Source organism: Portunus trituberculatus, chromosome 41 (assembly GCF_017591435.1).
Source record: "Portunus trituberculatus isolate SZX2019 chromosome 41, ASM1759143v1, whole genome shotgun sequence".
NCBI lineage: Eukaryota > Metazoa > Arthropoda > Malacostraca > Decapoda > Portunidae > Portunus > Portunus trituberculatus.
Genome location: NC_059295.1, coordinates 6,028,044 through 6,050,239, shown reverse-complemented (window position 1 = coordinate 6,050,239; position 22,196 = coordinate 6,028,044). Strand labels below are relative to the sequence as shown.

Here is a 22,196-nt window from a genome sequence, read left to right as displayed (position 1 = left end):
GCTGGGAGCGTAGTGCAGTGCGGTGGGAGTAGAAGCGTAGGCAGCGGGCAGGAAATGCAATAGGGATCAGCTGACAGGCGCAGACAGTGCAAGTCAGCTGCGAGTGTCGTGTGGCCCAGGCGAAGGCTCCGGAGTTGTTATTGTTGTGATGGGTGTGCGAGCCCTCAAGGTCGTCAACCTCCCCGTTGTCATGGTAATGGGCTTCCCATTTTCTTCTTCCTTCCCTCACACACAGTTGCTGCCTCCCTTCTCATGTCTTTTAATTATGTCCTCTTTTTCTTGTAGCATAATGGTTTTCCTTTTCTTAGCATCACTGCTGTCACTAAGGAGTTTTCTCTTTGGTGCCATTGAGCAAGATACTAAGAACTTGAGTCAGTAAACGCAGAAGTAGGATAACACTCTTGCCAGGGGCGACGGTGTGGTGGAACTGAGGCAGGGTGTTATTGTATTCAAGCGTGAGGCGGGCGGTGTGGCGGGCAACCACCAACAATAACAATAAATCCCGGACTTTACGATTTATAAATTTTCAATTTTTTTAATCTTAAATTGCCTTATAGTGGACTGACGTAACTATGAGTTTGACGTAACTCGAGACCGATGTAACGCGGGACTTTACTGTATATATATATATATATATATATATATATATATATATATATATATATATATATATATATATATATATATATGACTATTTTCATGTACTTTCATTTCTGTAGGGATGACTTTTGATGTGCTGGAACACATTCCCTGTTATTACATGTTATAATGGGTTCGGTATACGGTAATTTCAATTTGCAGTAAGGCTTTCAGGAACGCATATGTACCGTATAACGAGGACTTACTGTATAAACATAATCTATGTAATAAAAACCTTTTATTTAAACTAAAAAGAATGTGGCTAAATTTTTCATATTGGAATTTCAAATAATATTTCATCAATTTAAAAAGATAAAACATATATTTATCATGTCGATAGTTTGGGCTCATGGCAACCACCTCTGACTCTAAATTTAGTTGCCATCACACACATCTCGGTTCTTCTATAGTTTCTTTTACTTACTTTTCTTCAATAAGAGGAAGTGCAAATGCAATTCCAGAACAAAGCACAGGTTTGTTTTGTTTAGGCTTGGTCTTGATCAACCATGCCGCGCAAAGCCACCTCCACCCCCAGCCCTAAGAAGCGCAATTTCCTGTCGATCAGAGATAAGCTTGAGCTTATAAGTGTGAGGAAGGTATAGCTGAGTGTCATTGCAGTGCAAATGGGTGTCCCTAGGTTAACAGTATCAACAATTTGGAAGAACAGGGACAAGTACTGCGAGACCGCTGCATCAACAACTTCCACAACTTCCCTTGTTCTCCGCGGCTCAAGGGACTCCCGTCTCGACACGATGGAGGACATGCTGATCAAGTGGATAGAGGACAGGACACAATGCAAGATGCTGATCAGTATGGGCCTTTATAGTTATAGTGATGTTTGGGGGATCTGGGCTGGAGGTTGGTCCCTATCCCCCCAAATTCTTAAGTATCTTATGGGGAAAAATTTCTTTACGATTTGAATAAACGCTAATTTTACTGATGAAAAACTGCCCTAACCCAGTCAAATTACGAGGATCCCCTGTACAATATTAGGTTGGAAACAATGGATGATGAAAGAATAGTGAAATAGTGAGAAAGGTGTATCTGTGGAATGAAAGTGGGAGTCGGAGGAAGATATGCATGAGAATGACAGAGAGGAGTGGATTACAAGTTGTATGGATGAGAATGGCTGAAAGGAATCAAAATGCGTGTGAATGGATCGTGACAAGAGGAGGCAGAGTAGGAACTGAATGGAATGTGAGGAAATGGAAGAGTGAGATAGACAGAGAAGTGAAATGGGTGGGACTGAATATATGGAAGAATGAGATGGAACAAAAGAGTACTCTGGAATGGTACAAGGAAAAGGAAGCCTCGATGTATGAAAGGTGGTATGATGGCAGCCTGGATGGTGATCTTCTCTTCCAAGCTAGGGCACAGTGTACGAATGTGAATGCAAGGAACTACAGGTGGTCTGAGTCCCGCAGCAAAGTGTGCCAGATGAGACGGTGGAGCATGTCATGCTGGAGTGTGAGAAGAATGAGAGAGACAGGCTTGAGATGATGCAAGTGATTCTGACTGAACTAGGGCATAATAGGGATAAAGAGTGGAGAAGAAAGGAAGGGAATAGATGGTGTTGCTGCTGGTACGGTGTAGAGAGATGAGTGAAAGGATGATGGAGGCTATCAAGGAGTATCTGGAGAGAATGTGGTGAGCGAGATGTAGGGATGATTAGTGAATAGAATACTGCAATACTTTTTCTTTTCTTTTTCTGCTTGTCGTGTTTTTTTTTTGTTTTGTTTTTCCTCTACAGGTACCGATCCAAAGGCCTGGCTCCTAAGCGATCCCAAGCCACCTGTAGCATCAAGATCAAGAGCATTTGTTTTGGTTACTACAATGTATGGTGCATGGTCACTTGGCAAATTCTTCCTGACTGCTGTCATTCTATGTGAATTTCCAATAAGTATGACCTATTATAATTGGTACCTTGAAAGAAAGAGCTATTTTGTGGTGTAGTACCTATCATCACTTTGTTTACATCTACAAAGATGTCTAGGGCTTGATTTTTGAGCCTCTGTTGCCACTAACCACTGTCTTAGTACTGAACCTTGGCCTCATAGGACGTAGGTTCATTTTCAGAGACTTTTATTGGAGAAAAAAGTGCATCTTATCAGCCATCAAATATGGTATATAGCTACTTTTGTTCATGAATAGAGTTCAGGTTTACCTGTGTAATTATTTTGAAAGAATTGTGGAAAAAAATATATAACATCAGCTCGTTGCATCTTTATGTATATAGAATGATACTGTAGGGATATTTGATAGGGTGCTTATTAGTCCAGGCGCTTAGGGAAATATTAGGGAGACATTGTGCAAATTTATCTACAAGCATGAAATTTGGCACAGATGTAGGTTAGGCCGTACTGAACTCATTTGTTGAGGGCGCCAAAGCCGATGATCACTGGGGCCGCCATATTGGCAAAATCCAATATGGCCGCCACTTGGTATTTCATTTTGCGATAACTTCACGACTAAAGGTCATACAACATCGTGTAAAAGCACTTTATAGGGGTTTTCGACCTCAAGGAATCCAAATCCGAGCTCAAAAATTTGCATAGCACATCCCATATGCTGAGTATATTTGCAAATTTTCTTTAAAAAAACAGACGTGAAGGGCGATATTTCAGACTTTGCTGTTCAATTGTGGTTACTTTCTAATATATTTATTTTTCTTTTGTTCTCAGACCTACCAAATAGAATCTTACACTGTTTTGTCGTTAAAAGTTGATTCAAGACATCTCGTTTACCCCCCGAAATAATATTTTTTATTTTTCTCCTCAGGTACGTGTGACGTGGTGATGGTGATAAAAGAGACATCGACGTGTGATTTGTGAAAATGTCTAGTACCAACTGGCAGCTTTGTTGTCTCTGTCAATCTGACAAAGATGAACATTTGCAATCACCAAAGGAGGAAGGAATTTTAAGTCTCGAAAGAGACCTAAATAACTTCAAAGAAATCAATGCTGTTCCTTCTGGTATTGCAGTGTCGTTGGAACAACTCGATGATGGATCGGGAATAGCAAACACGCTTCGATCGAATAATTGTAAATACCACAAGACTTGCAGAAGCTACTGCAGTAGTTCTCGTGTGAAGAGACTGCGTCAAAAGCAGGAAACCATTGCACAGGCTTCACCCAAAAAACTGCGATCAGCTGGGACTTCTCATGGAACAGGAAGTGGTAAAATATTCTGTGTCATCTGCGATGGAGACGACAAGACCAATTTACGCAAGGTAGCAACTGATAAAGTTGATGCCAACCTTAAAAGCTGGGCAAAGTTGAGTAATAATTTTCAGTTAATTGGAAAACTGGTTGCACAAGCTGCCGATGCCCATGCCGGTGACACTTACTATCATGTTAAATGCTACTTGCGTCTTCGAGATTCTGGACGTGCTGCACAAAGCCGAGCTTCCACAGGCCCTGCTCCACCTCAGTTTGACCCAATCGCCATGGCACAAATAATAGCCATTGTTGAGGATTCTGACTCAGTGTTTAAGCTCTCCTCTCTTCGTCACATGTATCGGACACTGATGGAGGAACAAGGGAGTCCATGTTTGGACACAAGGGAGCCACATTCAACACGATTTAAAGATCATCTTCTGGATCATCTTCCTGAATGGGGCGAGTTTGCACAAGGGAAAGAAATATACATTTCTAATTCTACCAAGGTTGCTGACTTAGTTGCAAAAGCCCATGATACCCTGCTTGACCAAGATGATGCTTTATTGTTGATGCGGGCCGCGGTGATTTTACGTAAGCGTTGTCTTCTGAAGCAGAAATCATTCAATGGGTCATTTTCGTCAGACTGCCTTACTGCTCCTGTACCAGAAGAGCTTCGGAGCTTCATGAATGTAATTCTTCAAGGTCCATCCATCCTGCGAGATCAAAGAAATATTGAAATGGATAATCACGTACAAGGCAGGACAAGGATTGCATGCGCCATTTCACAGATTGTCATTTACAACACCTACCATGGTACACACCATGTCTCTAAGACAAGCACCATACGACACAGAGTAGAAAAACTGCTTGGACATCTTGGCAAAACACTCCAGGACTCACAGAAACACTGATGGCATTGACCAATAATCCAAACCTCCTCAGCCTCGATTCTCTACACATGCAGAATCTGGAACGATTTGTGGTCATCATGTACAGCAAGGGATGTGGACTGACCAGGGTCAACGAAGCTAGACATCGTCTATTCACAAGTGGTAGAAAAACCTTGAAAAACATTCCACCCACACAAGCAGCTTTGTTTGAACATCTCAAGCGGGCTCTGCTTCAAGCAAGCTTCTACTGGAAACAGGCAACCTCAGTTCACCAGACTATTCCTAACTTCACCGCATGGGGTTGGCAAAAAAGAAAACACTGGTATCTGGTTACCACACTGGACAACACTTGAAGATGCCAGTAAAGCATGTTCCATCCTGCTGCACTGTGGCTGCGAACGGGCTTGTACAGGAAACTGTAAATGTAGCAGAGCTGGAGTCCGATGCACCGGGCTGTGCAAATGCGAAGCCGGGTGTATCAATAATGATGATACTTAGACAAATACCTTCTACAGTGACAGTCCACTAAGAACAGACTCATAAAATTTCTTCATTAGTGAACATGTAAAGAAACAAACTGAACCACTAAATGTATATACAATAAAAACTTTAGATTGGCAAAAGTATATACGCTATGTGAAATCTGAGCTCAGATTTAGATTCCTTGAGGTCAAAAACCCATACAAAGTGCTTTTACTTGACTTTTTATGCCTTTCGGTTGTGAAGTTATGGCAAAATGAAATATCGAGTGGCGGCCATATTAGATTTTGCCAATATGGCGACCCCAGTGATTATCGTCTTTGGCGCCCTCAAGAAATTGGTTCAATATGACATCATTTACATCTGTGCCAAATTTCATGCTTGTAGACAAATCTGAACGATGGTTCCCCTAAGCGCCTGGACTATATGTGTGTGAAGGTGACATGCCTAATGTTGCCATCTAGTGACAGATGATAGTTCTGGAAACTACCTATTAGTAAAAATGTTTGGGGAGCACTGTTACTTGTGTTTCTTATTTATTTGATCTCACTTCTGCCAAAACACTCTGTAGGACCAACACTTTAATTCACTAAGATTACACTTTATATGCCTTGTTGATTGTTAATGTTTACATGTCATGGCAGTCAGAAAACCGAGAAGTTTTTAGTTCTTTCTTGAATTTAGATAGTTTCTTAGTTTTTCTGATGTCAAGAGGGAGTTTATTGCACAGTCTTAGGGCACTAGAACTGAAAGTGCACAATCTGACATTTGAGTAGTAGTGTGGTTCATGAAGTGTGATTTCAGACATGGCTTGGCAAGTATTAATGCCTTCACCTGGCTGTATTACATGTAGCAATTCTCTCAAATATGGTGGACAACAAATGATCAAAGATTGGTGTGTCAAAACATATTTTGAACACTATCTTGGCTTTAATTAGCAATCAGTGGAGCTCTAGCAAAATAGGAGTACCATAAGTCTGTCTCATGATGGAATTCCTTCAATCAATCTTGGTGCTCTGTAATTTTCTTAATTGGAGCTTTGGCAGGTTATAGTAGACTGAATTGCAATAATCCACTCTTGCTATAATATTGTTAATCACCAATTTCCTGTAGAATCATCATCAAAGCAATTCTTGATAAAAACAACATTTCTAAGATGATATCCAGAAATCCATGTCACATTATTTAGTTATCTGACATTTCACTACTAAAGTGGAATCCAGCATCACTCACAAATCATGAACACATTCATCAATATGAATTCCATTGTCACTGTCACAGTTATGTTAACACCACTAAAATTCTTCATATTGTCTTTCTTTCCTATAAGCATGAATTCAGTCTTATCATCATTTGATTTCAATTAGTTACTTTAACTCAATTTATAACATTGTTTATTCTAGCACTAGTATTTTCAATATCAGTGATGGAAAAAAACTGGTTGTGATCAGTTAATAGCTTAAAACTAACACCCTGTTGTTATAGTACCCTGAACAAACCAATCATGTACATACAAAATAAAATAGGCCCCAGCACACTTCCTTGTGGAAATCCTGGCCCAGATTCATATAACTTTTTGTTAAAGCCTTAACAAGCATTGTTAACTAACAGACTCTAGCAAAAAGTATCTCATGAAGACTGACAAATTTGCTGCTAGCACTAACAAGTCCTAGCAAACAATGTTAGCTAGCAACGGGTTTGTTAACTTATTCCGCTACATTTGGCGGAAATCTGCTAAGTTCTGCATTTTATTCGGCACACAAAACAATGTTTTTGTACTTAAGTCTTCCAAATAGTGATATTTCACATTAACATATTCTCCCAGCATGTTTTCAGTATGTTTCTACGAAAAAAATGTGAGTTATTTCGAATTAAAAATTTGGCGCGAATATTTGGTAAACACTAAACAGCCGCAAGCATTGTGCCAGAATGGACGTCCTTGGACCTTCCTCAGCGAAGAAAACAAGAAAACCTAATTGGTCTGAGGACGAGACGCTACTGCTTGTTCAAGAAATACAAAGGAGGAAAATAGTTATCAACGGGAAGTTTTCACCCTTCCTGACAAACCAAGACAAGGAGAAAGCGTGGAAAGAAATTTCTCAAACATTGTACTCTGCCTTCCTTGCAGTAAGGAGAACTGTCCAATAGTGCGAGACACGGTGGTTCACTATCCTCTCCAAAACAAGGAAGAAGCTGAGTGCACAGAACAAGCAATATACTCAGTCAGGTAAGACACATTCCATATATCATCCATCCTATGACTAAAGAAATATTTACGATAAAATTTTATTTGTGCCCATACCCTCCAACATGTCCCTATAGTCTTCCTTCTCTTCTAAAACTAGCTTGGAAATAGGTGGAAATGCTGGGTTTCGGTTGAATGATATGAAATATGCCGGAAATGTATATTTGTTTATGTAGAGGGGTAAATCTTAAGAAAATTAAGCTAACCTAACCTTATCTAACCAGCCTAACCAAACCATCTAAGCAACCTAACCTAAACAAATCTAATCAACCTAACCTAAACTAATCTAATCAACCTAACCTAAACTAATCTAATCAACCTAACCTAAACAAATATAATCAACCTAACCTAAACTAATCTAATCAACCTAACCTAAACAAATATAATCAACCTAACCTAAACAAATATAATCAACCTAACCTAAACTAATCTAATCAACCTAACCTAAACTAATCTAATCAACCTAACCTAAACTAGTTTAATCAACCTAACCTAAACTAATCTAATCAACCTAACCTAAACTAATCTAATCAACCTAACCTAAACAAATCTAATCAACCTAACCTAAACTAATCTAATCAACCTAACCTAAACTAATCTAATCAACCTAACCTAAACTAATCTAATCAACCTAACCTAAACTAATCTAATCAACCTAACCTAAACTAATCTAATCAACCTAACCTAAACTAATCTAATCAACCTAACCTAAACTAATCTAAGCAACCTAACCTAAACTAATCTAATCAACCTAACCTAAACAAATCTAATCAACCTAACCTAAACTAATCTAATCAACCTAACCTAAACTAATCTAAGCAACCTAACCTAATTTAGTCAACCTAACCTAACCTAGGCTAATCAACCTAACCTGAACTAGTTTAATCAACCTAACCTAAACAAATCTAATCAACCTAACCTAACCTAGGCTAATCAAACCAACTCAAACTAAATGTATCTTAACCTCAACTTAGGTAACCCGAGACACTAATTAATACCTATAAGATAGGGTATGCATAACTGAAGTAGTTCATGTCCACCATCCCAAACCCCACATTCCAAAGTACACCATTTGTTTCTATATAGCCTTCAGTCTAGCTTCCTAATCATCTTATCGTGATCCATAGTCATATAATTTTTTTTTGTTTCAGGAGCTGGTGGTCCTACTACATCTCCCCTGAACCCAGTGGAAATAGTAATCCAGGAAATCCTTGGAGGACGAAATTATCAACACTGCACTGTAGTGGGAATCAGTAACGACTACACCAGAGATGTCTTGCAGTGAGTATATATGTTTCTTTTTCAGTACTTATATATTATAGCATTTTCAAGGATGACAAGTACTGGGTTTCCTTCCAGGTACTACTAATCCCAGCCTTAAAACATTTACCTGTGCATCATCTATTTGGTCTCTTTATGAATGTTTTCACACGTCACCGTGTTTTTGCCATTTTCTGAACTCTACAAAATGTGCCTCACTTACTGCTATGTTGCAGATAATTTAGTTTTAGGTTAATTTCTGTCTTTCCTCTCTTCCATTACTTGACTGGTAATCTTCCTTTCTCTGTTTCAGTGCAACTAATTAATCATAATGCTGTTTTTCTTGTTTCGTTACCATTTATTACATTAATTACTCTTGGCTTCTCTTGTTTCGTTACCATTTATTATGTTAATTACTCTTGCTCTACCTTTCAGAGGAAGTCAACCCAACTCTGCACAGACGACAAGTCTTGTGGAATTACCACCACCACTCCAACCACTGGCACCTCCTGCAGCTGAAACAGCTCAATGTCTGGAGCAGGGGGAATCCATCATCATCTACACAAGTGATGCTGGTGTGCTTGACAGCAAGGCAATATGTGAAATGGAGGACAGTGACAATAGTGAAATTAAGGACAGAGAAATGAAAATGAAATCATATAAAGCAGTAATAGAAGCTGCAAAAGCAAAAATAAAATACTATGAACTTTTATGTGGAAAAGAAAGTTTAGAAATAACAAAATTAAAGAAAGAAATAAACAAATAGTGTAATACTAAATATGTGTATTTACCTAATTGTATTTACCTAATTGTAACATACGGGAAAAGAGCTATGCTCGTACTGTCCCGTCTCCATATCTACTAATGTCCAGCTTTTTCTTAAAATCATGAATATTCCTTGCGTTGACCACTTCCACGTCTAAACTATTCCATGCTTCCACCCTTCTATGAGGGAAGCTATATTTTTCACATCTCTCCTATAAGTGGCCATTTTTAGTTTTTTCCCATGCCCTCTCGACATTCTTTCATTCCACATACACAGATCTTCCCTATCCATTTTTTCCATGCCAATCATCACTCTGTATATTGCTATCAGGTCTCCCCTTTCTCTTCTGTTTTCCAGGGTCGGAAGTTGCATTCTGTTCAGTCTGTCTTCATAAGTCAAATCTCTTAAGTCAGGCACCATTTTTGTTGTGTGTGTGTGTGTGTGTGTGTGTGTGTGTGTGTGTGTGTGTGTGTGTGTGTGTGTGTGTGTGTGTGTGTGTGTGTGCTTACCCTTAAGTTATTTAGCTATTAGATGTATCATATAATTATAAGTACAATATTACAAAAATCACCTTTGTATCTGTTTCCTTCTACATAATGATATTATGATCACCTATATGTTATAAGAACTTCCTCCTTCCAAAACACAGTGACTTTTAAAAATAGAACTTAAATATATAGGATCATTTCAAACTCATCACCACATATTACAAAAACTATTTTATTATTTCTGCACAAAGGGTAAAAAAAAGTCTTCTTATAAAAATCCACCGTCATGCTCCTTTTTTCTTATGTGAGAGAGGCACTCCTGTTGGGTCTGGTGTTCAGAGGCAGAGGACCCTTCATTGGACTGGTACCGCAGCCTTACTCATCAACACTGGAAAGTGAAAGAACAAATTTTAACCTTTGTATGTAGGAGTTTGGAACAGAAAGACCCACTAGTGACGTGCATCAATGCCTCAGGCACCTCAGCTGGAAGCAACAAGGCTTACAGGCATGATTTACAAAACATCTAATGTTTTATAAATTTAATTCTCTTTTCCGGAAAGGTGGGCACTAGTGTATAAATGAAGTGACTGTAATCAGATTATCTCGTATGACATACCAGTGGTGGAGTGTATGAAAATAAACTTACTTGAAGTGGACATATGCAAAGTGATCCCTTCGGGCTTGAACTCCTCGTGCCACAGGGCCTGCAGCTGCGTGGTATGGGGCAGCCTCATCATCCTCCACTTCTTCAGCACCATCATCACAGTCATCTGCATCAGGGAGAGGAATACCCCTGTTCTTGCAGAAGTTGTGCAGAATAGCGCAGGCATAAATCACCTTGCAGACCTTGTCGGGGGCAACACGGACTTCACTGTGCAGGATATGAAATCTTCGCTTCCATTGCCCAATCCCTCGCTCAACCACACTTCTCATTCTCTTGTGAGCTCTGAAAGAAAAATGAAAGAGACGCTGACTACACTCACATTTTAAAGTGTTACTAGTTCTGCAGGTTAACTCATAGCAGAGATCAGAGTAATTTGAGAAAATATACTTCAAGTGGCAAATATGATTAGGCTATATCATAGTCTTAAAATACATAGGCTATCTATCACTATCTCTATACTATCCTATAACTGAGCCTAACCTAATCTAACCTAACTTAACTAAACATAACCCAATCCAACCTAACCAAACCTTCCCTTGTCACATCACTTGTAAGTAGGAAAACTGAATTAATACATATACTATTTGGAATGAGGAGTTAGGAGAATGTAAAGGGCTATTTCTGAGCAAAAGAGGGTTAGACTATACCAGTCTTAAAATAATTAGACTATCAATATCTCCATATTATCCTCTAACCTAATCTTATTTCAATTAACCTAACTTAACCTAATCTAACCTAACTTGTCTAAACTTAACCCAACCTAACCGAACCTAACCTTGTAGCATTATTTTATAAGTAGGAAAATTGAATTATATAATACATGTATTTGGTTTGAGAGATTAAAGGAATGATAAAGGATATTTCTGAACAAAATAGATGTTATATTAATATGAAACATGTACAATTATCTCAATAAATTGCTTACCTGTTGTAATTGGCTTGAGGGGCTGCTAGCTGACGATTCGTATATGGTGTCAGGAGCCACTGCTTGAATGAATATCCACTGTCCCCAAGGAGATGGCACGGTTGTGGCACATAATTATCCTCAAATAACATTTTGAGTCCAGATTCATCCAGGATGCGGGCATCATGCACTGATCCAGGCCATTTTGCAACTATGTCCAGGATCTTGTAGGTGGCATCAAACACTACCTGAACATTGATGCTATGGTAGCGTTTCCTGTTCACATAGGCGTACTCATCATCTTTGGGTGCCACAATCCGCACGTGGATCCCGTCAATCACGCATACTACTCCAGGAAATCCGGCTATAGCCATGAACTCCACCTGCTTCCTCTGAACTTCTTGTCTAGTCAGTGGAAACTTCACAAACTGATGGAAGACACGAGGGGCAGTCAGTGCAGTGATTGTTTGCCAAATCACACGGCTGATAGTTGGCTGTGACACACCAAAATCATCTCCACTGCACAGCTGCATCTTGCCAGTGGCTAAATAACGAAGAGTTATAGCCACCTTCAGCTCTGGAGGGAGTGCTTTATTTCGGCAAGTTTGACTGTGCAGTTCGTCCCTCACCAAGTCTGTCACTGCTACGATGCCAGCTCGATCCAGACGGTATCTTCTAATGAGCTCAGCATCACTGAAATCCCAGAATATGTCCTTCCTATCACAAAATTTTCGCCGTTGTTGTTGTCGTGCTGCCATGGCCACTCGCTACTCGGTACTTGTTAGTGTTTGTTAAGGCGCTAAAATTCCTCAGGACCACTTGTAACTTAACAAGGCCTAACAAACATTGTTAAGCACTTTTTAGGGCTTAACAGTTTCATGTATCAATTTTACTGTTAACGTTTGCCTAACAAGCTATTTGTTAAGGTTACGAGTAAATTGTTAGCACTAAAAGTTATATGAATTCCAGTCAAAGCTTCATGTAATGGAAAATTATTTCTGATTTGCACACAATAACGTTTGTTTTTGTAAATAACTATCAAGACACTTCAATGCATTGTCAACCATTACAAAGCTCCTTAAATCTTTACAAGCAATTCATAGACAACTGTATCAAATGCTGCACTAAGACCTAAAAAGGACTAATATAGCATATTCATCCCCATTCATCATCTCCAGTAAACCATTAACAAAGCAAATGATAGTTTCAATAGAAAATATTTACCTATATACAGACTGACAATCTAACAATACAATAACCGTCTCCAAATGTTCCATCAACTGCTCATTAACCCGTAAGAGGTCAACCACATACATACACGTGGAGTCTTTGCTTACTATCTGTGGTCAATCATGTACAAGTACGTTCGCCTCTTTCTCGCTTTCTACGCATTTTAAATTCCCTCCAGCATCAGTATTGTGTTCTTTGAAGTGTCTAGCACAGTGGTTCCCAAACTGGGGGGCGCGCCCCCCTAGGGAGGCGTAAAGAGAATTCAAGGGGGGCGTGAAGTCATCTGCTAAAAAAAATGTTTTAATAGATTATAAGAATAATAAAATCAAAGAACAAATATCTGCCATTAAATACATGCAAAATATGATTATAGCAAGTCAATTTTGCCAGTTTGCTAAAGTTTTTTTTCGCTCCCTTTCAACCAAATGTGTTTAGTTTACTTAGAAAAAATGTCTCTCTGGAATGTACTATTATTTGTTTGAGTGGCTTTCATTATTAAAATTTAATACAAACAGAGATCTGTTTTCCTGAACAATGCTAAGAAATAAATGCAATAAAATAAAATAAGTTCACATGAGCAAAAGAGGAAGTGGGAGGGGGGGGCGTGCGGGTCTACTGGAAGCAAGAAGGGGGCGTCAGGTAAGATAGTTTGGGAACCACTGGTCTAGCATATAACAGCACAGTTTTCTGCCATTCTGACATGAGTTAATCATCCCCCTCCCCCACCCCTCCCTGCCAACCCGCCTTGATGCGACCAAAACAAACGGAGCGACACTCGGTATTACCATCATGAGTGTGATGTAGCTCTATGCACTGAGCCTTGTTTTGAAGAATATCACACCCTGCTGCAATACTAAAAAAGCTTAGATACCGAAAGAAAAAATAATAAACAATATTTTGTGGTAGCTAAACTGCTCCAATTTAGCAAATTATTTTTTACATTATATTTATACCTAGTATGTATTTACAAACATTTTTTTTATATCATTAATTTCATAAAACATGGGTTAATTTATGAATATGTAACCATTATACACATGTTTTGTAGGAGAAAAATATTGATAAAACTATAAAAAAAAAAAAGCCTCCCTCAGAAGTCATACATCTGGCAGCATCACTGGGCATGCTAAATTCAAAGCCCCAGCGGTGCATTTAAAAATGGTGACTTCAAACTTTAACTCTTGTTTTTACTATTCTATGCCAATTTCGAGTTATATAGAATAAAAAAGAAAATGGAATTTTTGGTTACCTGGACAAGTATTGGGGAAGTAAATCAATGCTGATGTCTTACGGGTTAATTACATACTATGAATATTTAGATAAAAAGATAAATTAGATAGCTACTTGTGTATACGAACTCATGTTTTCATAATCATCTTTTCCTTCTAAGAGTTGTCATTTTATGATAGGTAATTTTTCAGAGTCAGGAAATTTATATGAAGAGATATACTAGATACTAGTATTGGCAATTCTTAATACCACATCCATGAAACTAAGAGAATTATCTGCATCTATTATATCTAGTACCAGCAATTGGTTGCAAGCACAATATAATTTCTAAGCTTTTTTTAAAATTAAACTAGACTACGCTTCCTAATAGTCTTAAAACCTTGCAGTCTATAATCTACATCAATATTAACAACAGGCATAAAAGCACATTCATAAATCTAGATACAATATTGAAAATCTTATTCTTGAGAAAATACAAAAACAATCCTCTAAAGCTCTATCACAGAAGCCATTTGAAAGCACTCTTCTCATTGTTGTTACGGCCCGCCCATAACATACTCCACTACCATCACCTCCTCCGCTTGCTACTTCATTCGCCACCTCTCCACCTACCCTCCACGTCACCGTCTCATGAAGTCCCGCTACTGTCCCAACGTTGGATTCACACGGCCCCATTCGACTCAAGAGGAAGTGTTAAGCGAGCTCCCTGATTTCTGGAAGTCAGTCGAGGTCAAGGCCTCAACCAGTGAACACTACGCCTCTTGGATTACCATGGGATCCACATCACCCAGCACTTCACCACTGCGACACCTCATAAGTATCACTTCCCCTCGTCCCGTTTTTTCCACATTGCCTTCACATAGGATTAGTATTATTGTTAGGTATTGTTAAGTTGGGTTCTTTGTTATATTTATTTGTGTTATATCTATATGTGTATGTCAGTTTCATGTGTTTCATGTTATATCTATATGTGTATGTCAGTTTCATTGTTATTGGGTTATTAAATAGCTTCTTAAGTGCCCCCTTTGCATATCCTCACCAGTTGAACCTGCAGTGCTTTTTTTTTTTTTATTGTTATTATTCACCGGCTCCCCGATGCCAATCTTACCCATTTAACCAGTGAACGTAACAATTGGCGACCATGACAGGACCATTATAACCCTTGTTCAGTGTTCCAATTTTCCAGTGACTTTTTTTCTGTGATTACATTATTTTTTTATGTGTTTCTGTGGTGTTGTAACTTTGATGTGTTTTTTCTGTGACTTACTCTGCGTGTGGTTTAAATTTACCTTTGTGCGATCAAGTGGCTCCTTTGGGTTAAAAGTGCTTCGTGACTTTCATTGGTATCGCATAGCAGTGGTAGAGCAGGAAACCAGGTAGAAAGGCGTGTTCACCGATAGCACTTATCTCTATTTTTTTTGCACATAGGCAGGTGTGTAATAAGTGTTATCCAAGTGTTGGGATCATCATATGTTCATGCGAACCCTCAATCCCCTCACTTCGCGGATCATTTTTCTCGCTAGTTAGAATTGGCCATTTTAACTAGTCCCTCAGACTAATTCGCCTCCTTATCAATAACAAGTCCCAGTACAATTCGCTCCTCACTCTCAAGTCTCGTAACTAGAGTAATCCTGATCCTTTTAATACCGTAATTCTCTAGTTTATCCCCCGATTAGTGATTGTACTCATAAGTGTTAACTTAAATATAATCTAGGTAATTTCCAAGGTTGCCTTTATTATCACTCTGCCAAGTTCCTCACTTAAGTAATTCACTTATAATTTTTTGTTGTTGTTTAACATCTATTTAATATGGCTTCCGCTCAGTTTAACGTTGAAGATTTTTGTGCTGACCCTTCTCTGGAACAACTTAAAGATGCTAACATAAAAAAGACCAATGGAAAGCCATCGCTAAACATTTTGATGTTCCCATTAAAGAGGTCATTAAGAATGTAGTTGTTGAACATCTAGTGCAAGAAAGTCATTTGCTAGGAAATGCCATAGAAGTTAACTCCCATGTTAGCAGTCTCTACGAGGACTATATATAATACACAGTCCCCAGGAAGAACAGGATAAGAGTAGGATAAGTCAGTGGGAAATTGAGAAGCTTAGACTAGAATACCGGATGCAAGAAAAACAAATGCAACTACAGGCAGAAAAAGAAGCGAAAGAGATGCAACTACAGGCAGAAAGAGAAGCTAAAGAGAGAGAATTTCAGTTACAACTTAAAAGACAGGAGAAAGAGTTAGAAATTCAGGAATTAACCCTACGAAATGACGCTAAGTTTAGAGGGGAAGAAATAGATATAAAGAAAAAGTTAGCAAGCTTTAATCCTGCTACAGCTGCTCCTCTAGTTCCCCATTTTGATGAATCTGATGTTGACGGGTCATTTCGCGCCTTTGAGAGAATTGCTAATAGGAATAAATGGCCCAAGGATCAGTGGGTGTCTCTCCTTGTCCCTAAGCTAGTAGGAAAAGCTTACAGGGTATACAACGGCCTTAGTGATGAGGTAGAGTATGAAGAGATCAAAGGTAACATTCTAGACGCCTACTCTATCACTTCTGACGGATACAGACAACAGTTCCGAAAGTATGTGAAACCAGACTCTCACACCTATGTTGAATTTGCTAGTGAGAAACTAAGACAATTTAAGAAATGGTTAGCCGCCCTTAACATTACCACCTTTTCGGAGTTGCTCAATCTAATGGTCCTGGAAGAATGGAAGAACAAGTTACCCTTTAATATTCTGAGGCATGTGGAAGAACGGGAGAGAGTGATCTTATGTCTGCCGCTAAAGTGGCTGATGCCTTTGCTTTGTTGATGGGATCCCTGGGTAGTAGAGGTCGTGGTTCACCATCTAATGTTAGGTCCTCCTTTGGGGAAGGTTTTGGGGCGCGGTGGTAAGCCGACCGGATTCTCGCCAAATGCATATAATTCCCCTGGTGTACATACTGTAAGAAACCAGGTCACACGATCCAAAAATGTAGACACCCAAATTGCAAGGCCTCTCAACGTCAACCTTCTTTTGTGGCCCCTAAACCTAACACCTTTGAGAACAAGAAACCAGTGGCCCTATCAACTCTCCTCTAGAACTTTATGACTCGTACACGTATCAAGGTAAAGTGTCCCTGACTGATGGTAAAGACAAGGCAATAAATGTCAAGGTTCTGCGTGATACAGGTGCTGCCCAATCCATCTTAAGGGAAGATGTCATCCCTAACATCAAACAGATCCTTACAGGTCTCGAATCACAGCTCTCCTATCCCTTGGCTAATATTAGCTTACAGTGCCACTTCATTTCAGGAGAGGTTGAGGTAGCCATTAAACCTGATGAACTGCCAGTACCGGGGATACATCTTGTACTGGGTAACGATCTTGCGGGTAACTTAGCTGTTCCAAACTTAATTGTTCTTGAGTCCCCCCTTAAAAGAAAGTTCCACTAAGACCCTGGACGAAACCTCCCCTCACTTCTACCCAGTGTGTGCAGTCACCAGGTCTCAGTCCAAGTCCCTGCCCTTTCACCACCTCCTCCACCAATGATTGCCTCTACTGACAACTTGTACGATAACATCATTTCAAAGAAGAATTTGATTAATGCTCAGGAACAGAATCTCACTTTGGCTAAGATCAGACATGTTGCCAGTGAGACAAAGGATATGTCTAAATTGCCTTTTTTTATTATCAGGAAGGAGTCCTGATGCGTGCCTACAGACCTCCTGAACTGAAACAACTAGACACCTGGTCAGAAACACATCAAGTTGTCATCCCTTGTCTGTAAGACCAGCCATTATAGAACTAGCTCATGATGGATTGTCAGGTCATCTAGGCATCCAAAAAACCTACAAGAAGGCTCTTCAACATTTTTTTGGCCAGGAATGAAAAAGGATGTGTCACACTATGTAAAAACATGTCATATATGTCAAATTGTGGGTAAGCCTAACGAACGCCTTGTGCCAGCTCCTCTGACGCCTATTCCAGTTCAGACGGAGCCCTTCGAAAAGATCGTTCTGGACTGCGTAGGGCCCTTACCCAAAACCAAACGAGGGAATCAGTATTTGTTAACCCTCATGGATCCCACTACCAGGTACCCTGAAGCATTCCCTCTTAAGAACATCACATCAAAGACCATTGTAAAACATCTAATACATTTTTTCACCTCGGTAGGAATTCCAAAACAAATTCAGTCTGACAAGGGTAGCAATTTCACTAGCAATTTTTTCCAACAGATAGTGAATGAGCTAAACATCGACCATGTAACCTCCTCGGCTTACCACCCCAATCCCAAGGCTGTCTGGAGCGGTTTCACCAAACATTAAAATCCATGATGAAGAAGTATTGCTTGGAGCATCAAGGAGACTGGGATGAAAGTATCTCTTTCCTTCTCTTCGCTTTAAGAGAATCTCCTCAAGATTCTTTAGGTTACTCCCTTTTGAATTACTCTATGGTAGACAGATCAGGGGGCCTCTCAAAATATTAAAGGATCAATGGTTTACTCAAAATACTCCTTCAAGCCCCAGTGTGTCTGACTACATCAGTAACCTTAAGAATAAAATCAGTGAAGTCAGATCTTTTGCTAAATCAAACTTCCTCAAATCTCAAACTAAAATGCAACAAAATTCTCTTCCCAAATCTGTCATGAGAAGTTTCAAACCAGGAGACAAGGTTTTACTTTTTCTCCCCACTCCAGGCAATGTTCTTCACAGTAAGTTCATGGGCCCTTATGTTGTGGCTCAAAAACTAAGTCCATTAAACTATGTGGTCCACACTCCTGATCGTCGTAAGGATTTCCAACGAGTTCATATTAACTAATGAAACCTTACCACTCCAGAGAACCAGAGGACGACTTGTCTCGCACTGTACCTGTATGTCTGGTAGGGAAGGAGTCTGGTCGAGGAAGAGTCCGACATCGAATTCCTCTTCTCATCACCTAAAAGACGCCTCTCAAACAGCCAAACCATGTCCAACCTTGATGCGGGTTTTTTTTCCTTAACACCTTCACAACAGTCTGATCTTAAAAAGTTATTGCTAGACTTTTCAGAAATCACAGGTGACCTTCCCGGGCTTTGTACTACTATCCAACATGATATAACATTGATAACTAATGACATCAAGCCTATAAAACAACCAGCCTATCGCATTTCACCCATTAAAAGAGACTTGATGAAAAAAGAGGTAGACTATCTGCTCTGTCATCACCTTGCAGAACCTAGTATATCCCCTGGGCTTCTCCTGCCTGTTAACATCTAAGCCAGATGGTAGTAGTCGATTTTGCACCGACTACAGGAAATTAAATAAAGTGACGGTACCAGACTTCTACCCATTGCCCTTGATAGAGGACCTTATAGATAGCATAGGAGTAGCCAAATTTGTAACCACCATAGATTTACTTGAGGGTTACTACCAGATTCCCCTCTCGGACAAGGCCCGAATAATATCCGCCTTCATCACCCTCTTCGGGCTATACCAATACACAGTGATACCCTTCGGCTTGTCTAATGCTCCCGTCACCTTCCAGAGGGCTATAAATTACATCAGCCAGGACTTGGAGGGAACATCTGCCTATCTGGACAACCTGGTGGTGACTTCAGACAATTGGGTGACACATCTGACCCGTCTCCGGAGGCTGATGGGTCGGTTGCAGGAAGCCTGCAACCTGGCCAAGTCCACCTTCGGGAAGTCCATGGTGGTCTACCTGGCACATGTGGTGGGGAACAGCAAGGTTCGCCCCAAGAGAGCAAACATGGATGCCATCTTTGGCTTCCCTGTCCCTACCACCACGACAGCTCTCATGAGGTTCTTGGGGACGGCTGGTTTCTACAGACGATTGCGTAGGAACTTCTCCACCCTGGCTGCCCCCATGACGGACCTTATCAGCACTTCCGTCCCCTTCCACTGGACCCCGACCTGTGACCAAGCCTTCCAACATCTTAAGGCGTTCCTCTACTCGGAGCCAGTGGTCTAAACACCAGATCACTCCCGCCCCTTCCATCTACAAGTGGACGTGAGTGGAGTTGGAGCGGGTGCTGTTCTCCTACAAGCGGACCCCACAAGCGGCATCCTCCATCCCATCGCCTATCGCTCCGCCAAGCTGAAGAAACACCAACTCAACTACTCCACCATCAAGAAGGAGGCTCTGGCACTCGTCCCGGCCCTCAAACTACGAAGGTCTTCACCGATCACAACCCTTTGGCCTTCCTTCAAGCCATGAAGAACCGGAACCAACGCATACTTAGGTGGGCCTTGTTAACTCAACCCTTCAACTTGGAAGTCCACCATATCAAGGGGGTGGACAACATCATTGCAGACGCCTTATCAAGATCTACCGTCTCACCTCCTTCATGAGCCAATTACGGAGGACTTAGGGGGGAGGAAATGTTACGGCCCGCCCATAACATACTCCACTACCATCACCTTCTCCGCTTGCTACCTTGTTCGCCACCTCTCCACCTACCATCCACGTCACCGTCTCATGAAGCCTCGCTACTGTCCCAAAATTGGATTCACACAGCCCCATTCGACTCAAGCGGAAGTGTTAAGCGAGCTCCCCTGATTTCTGGAAGTCAGTCGAGGTCAAGGCCTCAACCAGTGAACACTACGCCTCTTGGATTACCGTGGGATCCATATCACCCAGCACTTCAGTACCACTGCGACACCTCATAAGTATCACTTCCCCTCGTCCCGTTTTTTCCACATTGCCTCCATATAGGATTAGTATTATTGTTAGATATTAAGTTAGGTTCTTTGTTAAATTTATTTGTGTTATATCTATATGTGTATATCAGTTTCATGTTATATTTATATGTGTATGTCAGTTTCATTGTTATTGGGTTATTAAATAGCTTCTTAAGTGCCCCCTTTGCATATTCTCACCAGTTGAACCTGCAGTGTTTTTTTTTTAATTGTTATTGTTCACCGGCTCCCTGATGCCAATCTTACCCATTTAACCGGTGAACGTAACATTGTAGTATAAGTGAGACTATTGAAAAGTTAAAATAATTTGTTTATATCTGATCCTGTCTCAAGAATTTTTGTATGATAGCTAATAGTTTCTTTTATTTTTGCATAAGAAGTCAATATATCGATTTCTTAGAGTTTAGTAATCCTCCCAGACTAGAAGAGGCTCTTTATTTCTCGACTTATTTTCCTTACATTGTTTCTCTCTGTTCAATATTAAAATTTCATCATTTAACCAGGGAGATCTATCCTTGACAGTAATGACTTTCTCTAGGACAGGACGCATGTTGTTTTATTGTCTTAATTACTCAATTATAAATATCAGTATGACAAATCACACTGTTGAATTTAATTATCAAATTATTATGAACACACTCTCCAGTTACATTAACAAAAAATCTTTGACTAATTTTTCTGATAAATGTTACAGCAGAAAAGCCTGCCTTATTTCTAAAATAAAAGTTAAGTAATGTTAGGTTAGCATAGATGTAATGCTAATTTAGATTAGTGAGCACTGTCCTAATATAGACATTGCTTCGGCAGTCTTCATTTTCCTGGCTCTTCCTTCACAGCTCTTTCACTCAGCTGATGAGACGTGGGAATAAAAATATGATGATCAAAACTAACATAATCCTAACTTTAACTTAACCTACCTAGCACAACCTTACTACCCTATTGGTCAGAAGGGTTCTAAGGAAGACGTATCAACGGTGCTTGTCACTTCAACTAGGTTAATTAAGTTAGCTATATCAGTTGGGGTAAGTTCACATTAGGGTGGGTTAGTTTTGGCTATCGTATTTTCACTTCCACGTCCTGCCAGCTGAGTGAAAGCTTCAAAAGGGGTAGCCGGTAAACGAGGACAGCTGGAGGGATGTCTATATTAGGACTGCTGATTAATGTCCCTAATAAGGCAAAGACTACAGATTGCTTGCTTTTTTGACGAAAGATTTCTACATATTCTTTTCAAGTATAAAAAAAAAATAATTGCGTCTATCACTACAACAGCAGCTGTAGCTGCCTGCTTACATTTGGTGGTAAGATGTGAAATTTGGCCATATTTTAGTTTTCTCCACCTTAAAGCCCTGCCTTCCCACCAGGTCCCATGGAGTTCGAAAATAATAGGATATAGAGCTGAGTGGCGTCTTAATATTTATCAAGAAGTGGTTATGATATTTAACCGAGGATGATCCAATTCTTTAGAGAAAAATGTGGCCACACTTTCTATTGAAAAAAGTTATACGCTTTTTTGGGCCGAAATTGCAGTGAAGCAAAATAATATTAAGATATGTTT

The 22,196-nt window shown here is 39.9% G+C and overlaps 2 protein-coding genes across 3 annotated transcripts in view; both read right to left on the bottom strand.

Annotated features, from left to right (window-relative positions):
• The window catches only part of LOC123516785 (GATOR complex protein WDR24-like), a 334,605-nt gene that overhangs the window by 312,182 nt on the left and 227 nt on the right, over positions 1–22,196 (bottom strand). The window lies entirely within an intron of this gene.
• Positions 10,135–22,087, bottom strand: LOC123516786 (putative nuclease HARBI1). Its single transcript, XM_045276444.1, has 4 exons — positions 21,932–22,087; positions 11,516–12,187; positions 10,573–10,872; positions 10,135–10,314 (listed from the first exon to the last, which is right to left on the bottom strand). The coding sequence occupies exons 2-4, from the start codon at positions 12,025–12,027 to the stop codon at positions 10,302–10,304; spliced, it is 825 nt and encodes a 274-aa protein (XP_045132379.1). The 5' UTR covers positions 12,028–12,187; positions 21,932–22,087; the 3' UTR covers positions 10,135–10,301.